At 39.1% G+C, this 4131-nt stretch overlaps 1 protein-coding gene across 1 annotated transcript; it reads left to right on the forward strand.

The window, feature by feature from the left end:
- Positions 1 to 1190: 1190 nt before the first annotated feature.
- LOC121476636 (ubiquitin-conjugating enzyme E2 N-like) lies at positions 1191 to 1649 on the forward strand. The gene has a single exon (XM_041730757.1). The coding sequence runs from the start codon at positions 1191 to 1193 to the stop codon at positions 1647 to 1649; it is 459 nt and encodes a 152-aa protein (XP_041586691.1).
- Positions 1650 to 4131: the final 2482 nt, after the last annotated feature.

A 4131-nucleotide genomic window follows, 5' to 3' on the forward strand; every position in this document is an offset into this window, starting at 1 on the left:
TTTGGTTTAGGTTTAGTGGTGGTTTTCACATCTGCATCTGGCAGCAAATCCGTTAGGAAAAAGCTTGACCAGATACTTCTGCAGCGAGTGTAGCCGCTCCTGCTGCTGCTGCTTCTTGGTCTTCAGGTTCTCCTGGTGCTTGTTCAGTCACAGTGCATGGCACATGTCTTCTTGGGCTGCACATCCCGTGGCTTGCACTTCTTACCCTTGTAGAATTTCCTGAGGTCCTCTTTCTGAATCTGGCTGATGACCAGATGTTAAATTAACTAAGAAAATAAGAAAGAAGACTCAAATAGCTAAGCTTAGAAATGAAAGCAGGGATCTTACAACCGATGTCCCAGAAATAAAAAGGGTCATAAGAGATTACTATGAATAATGATATGCCAATAATAGGATAACATAGAAGAAATGGACAAATTCCTAGAAACATCTAACCCAATAAGACTGACTCATAAAAATAAAAATAAAAATAAAAATCTGAACAGACTTATACCTAGTTAGGAGATTGAAGCTGTAATTAAAAAGTTCCCAAAAAAGAAAAGCTTAGAACCAAATGGCTTCACTGAAGAATTGTACCAAACATTTAAGGAATTAATACCAATCCTTCTCAAATTCTGCTTATGAATTTAGGATAGAATTCTCCCCAAGTTACTTTATTATGCCAGCATTAAAGCATTACCCTGATATCAAAACCAAGAAAGTTAAAGATCCCAGAAAAGAAACCCATAGAGCAATATTCTTAATATTGATACAAAGATCCTAAACAAAATACTAGCAAACTGTAATTTGAATCTTTTCTATACTCCATATCCACGACTAACTCAAAGTGATTAAAGACCTAATATAAGACCCAAAACTATACAACTCCTAGAAGTAGACATAGAAAAACACTTCAGTATATTGTGCTTGGCAATGATTTCTTGGCTATAACATCAAAAGTACAGGCAACGAAATAAAAAATAGATAAATGGAAGTATATCAAAATTAAAATATTCTACATGTCAATGAAATAGTTAACAGAATAAAAAGGCAACCCCAGAATGGGAGAAAATATTTGCAAATCACATATGTTGATAGGAGGTTAATCCAGAATATATAGGGAACTTCTACAACTCAACAACAAATAAATCCAATTAGGATATGGGCAAAGGGAGAGTCGAGACCAGAGGCCGAACTCGGGGTCTGACAAGATGGCCGGGCTGCCCTGCAGGATTATCAAGGAAACCCAGCGTTTGCTGGCAGAACCAGTTCCTGGCATTAAAGCAGAACCAGATGAGAGCAACGTCCATTATTTTCATGTGGTCACTGCTGGCCCCCAGGATTCCCCCTGTGAGGGAGGGACTTTTAAACTTGAACTATTCCTTCCAGAAGAATACCCGACGGCAGCCCCTAAAGTACGTTTCATGACCAAAATTTATCATCCTAATGTAGACAAGTTGGGAAGAATATGTTTAGATATTTTGAAAGATAAGTGGTCCCCAGCACTGCAGATCCACACAGTTCTGCTATCGATCCAGGCTTTGTTAAGTGCTCCCAATCCAGATGATCCGTTAGCAAATGATGTAGCAGAACAGTGGAAGACCAACGAAGCTCAAGCCATAGAAACAGCTAGAGCATGGACTAGGCTATATGCCATGAATAATATTTAAAATCGATCTGATCATCAAGTGTGCATCACTTCTGTTCTGCCAAGACTTCTTCCTTTTTTGTTTGCATTTAATGGACACAGTCTTAGAAACATTACAGAATAAAAGCCCAGACATCTTCAGTCCTTTGGTGATTAAATGCACATTAGCAAATCTATGTCTTGTCCTGATTCACTGTTGTAAAGCATAAACAGAGGCTAGAAGTACCATCTGGATTGTTGTGAAACATTTAAAAGCAGTGGCCCCTCTGCTTTTATTCATTTCCCCTATCATGGTTTAAGTATAAAGCACTGTGAATGAAGGTAGTTGTCAGGGTTAGCTGCAGGGGTGTGGGTGTTTTTCTTTATTATTATTTTTGAGGGGGAGAGGTAGTTTTATTTTAATTTTATGGGCTCCTTTCCCGCTTTTTATGGTGATCTAATTGCATCGGTTAAAAGCAGCTACGGCAGCCTGGGTGGCTCAGCGGTTTAGCGCTGCCTTCAGCCCAGAGTATGATCCTGGAGACCCAGGATCAAGTCCCGCATCGGATTCCCTGCATGGAGCCTGCTTATCCCTCTGCCTGTGTCTCTGCCGCTATCTCTCTCTGTGTGTATCTCATGAATAAATAAATAAAATCTTAAAAAAAAAAAAAAAAGCAGCTAACCAGTTCTTTAGAATATGCTCTCTAGCCAAGTCTTACTTTATTTAGACGCTGTAGATGGACAAGCTTGATTGTTTGAACCAAAATGGGAACATTAAATAAACATCACAGCCCTCACTAATAACATTGTGACTTTGCTGTCAAGTGTAGAATCCTTCCTTCAAGAAAAAGCTTGTGACCATTTTGTATGGCTTGTCTGGAAACTTCTGTAAATCTTATGTTTTAGCAAAATATTTTTTATTATTCTAAAAAAAAGATATGGACAAAGGACTTGAATAGACATTTTTATACAGAATATACACAAATAGCCAAGAAGCACACAAAAAGATGCCCAACATCGCTAATTATTAGGAATATGCAAATCAAAATCACTCAAAGACATCCTCTCATACCCACTGGGATGGCAACTATCCAAAGAACAGAAAATAAAGTGCTGGTGAGGAAATGGAGAAGTTGAAACACTTGTGCCCTGTAGTGTAAAATGGTGTAGACATCATGGAAAATAGTATGGAGATTCCTCAAAAAAAGTAAAATAGAAATACCATATGATCCAACAATCTCACTTCTGGGTATGTACCCAATAGTATTCAAAGGAGAGTCTTGAAATGATATTTGCACACCCATGTTCATTGCAGCATTACTCACAATAGCCAAATGATAGAAGCAATCCAAATCTTCACGAATGAATAAATGGATAAAGAAAATGTGGTATTAAAAAAAAGAAAGAAAAAGAAAATGTGGTATATACATATACATATGCTAGAATATTATGCGTTCTTTAAAAAGCAGGAAATCTGGGGTGCCTGTGTGGCTCGGTCAGTTAAGTGTCTGCCTTCGGCACAGGTCATGATCCCAGTGACCTGGCCTCAGGTGGGGTTCCTTGCTCAGCAGGAAACCTACTTCTCCCCCTTCCTCTGCCTCTCCACCTGCTTGTGCTCATGCGGTTTATCTCTCTCTCTCACTCTGTCAAATAAATGAAATCTTTTTTTTTTAAAGGCAAGAAATCCTATAACATGCTATAAAATGGTTGAACATTTAAATAAGTCAGTCACAAAAGAACAAATAACGTATGATTCTACTCATACAAAGTGTCTAAAGTAGCCAAACCCATAGAAGCAAGAAAGTAGAAAGGTGGTTACCAAAGGCTGGGGGTAGGGTGGGGGGGGGTGGTGGCAGGGAGTAGAGAGAAGTAATTAGTATTTAATGTGTAAAGTTTCAATACTGCAAGAAGAAAAGTTATAGATATCTGTTGCATAACACTATGAATATACCTAACATTACTGAACCATTCATTTAAAAATGATGGGGATCCCTGGGTAGCTCAGCGGTTTGGCACCTGCCTTCAGGCCGGGGCATGGTCCTGGAGTTCCAGGATCAAGTCTACATCAGGCTCCCTGCATGGAGCCTGCTTCTCCCTCTGCCTGTGTCTCTGCACCCACACCACCCCCCCCCACCGTCGTCTCTCATGAATAAATAAATAAATCTTTAAAAAATAAATAAAAAGGGGATCCCTGCGTGGCTCAGTGGTTTCGCGCCTGCCTTTGGCCTGGGGCGTAATCCTGGAGTCTTAGATCGAGTCCCGCGTCGAGCTCCTGGCATGGAGCCTGCTTCTCCCTCTGCCTGTGTCTCTGCCTCTCTCTCTCTATGTCTATCATGAATAAATAAATAAATCTTTAAAAAAATAAAAAATAAATAAATAAAAAATAAATAAAAATAAAAATGGGATCGAGCTTATATCAGGCTCCCTACAGGAAGTCTACTTCTCCCTCTGCCTATGTCTCTGCCTCTCTCTCTCTCTGTGTGACTATCATAAATAAATAAAATAAAATAAAAAAATTTTTAAAA

Source organism: Vulpes lagopus, chromosome 15 (genome assembly GCF_018345385.1).
Source record: "Vulpes lagopus strain Blue_001 chromosome 15, ASM1834538v1, whole genome shotgun sequence".
NCBI lineage: Eukaryota > Metazoa > Chordata > Mammalia > Carnivora > Canidae > Vulpes > Vulpes lagopus.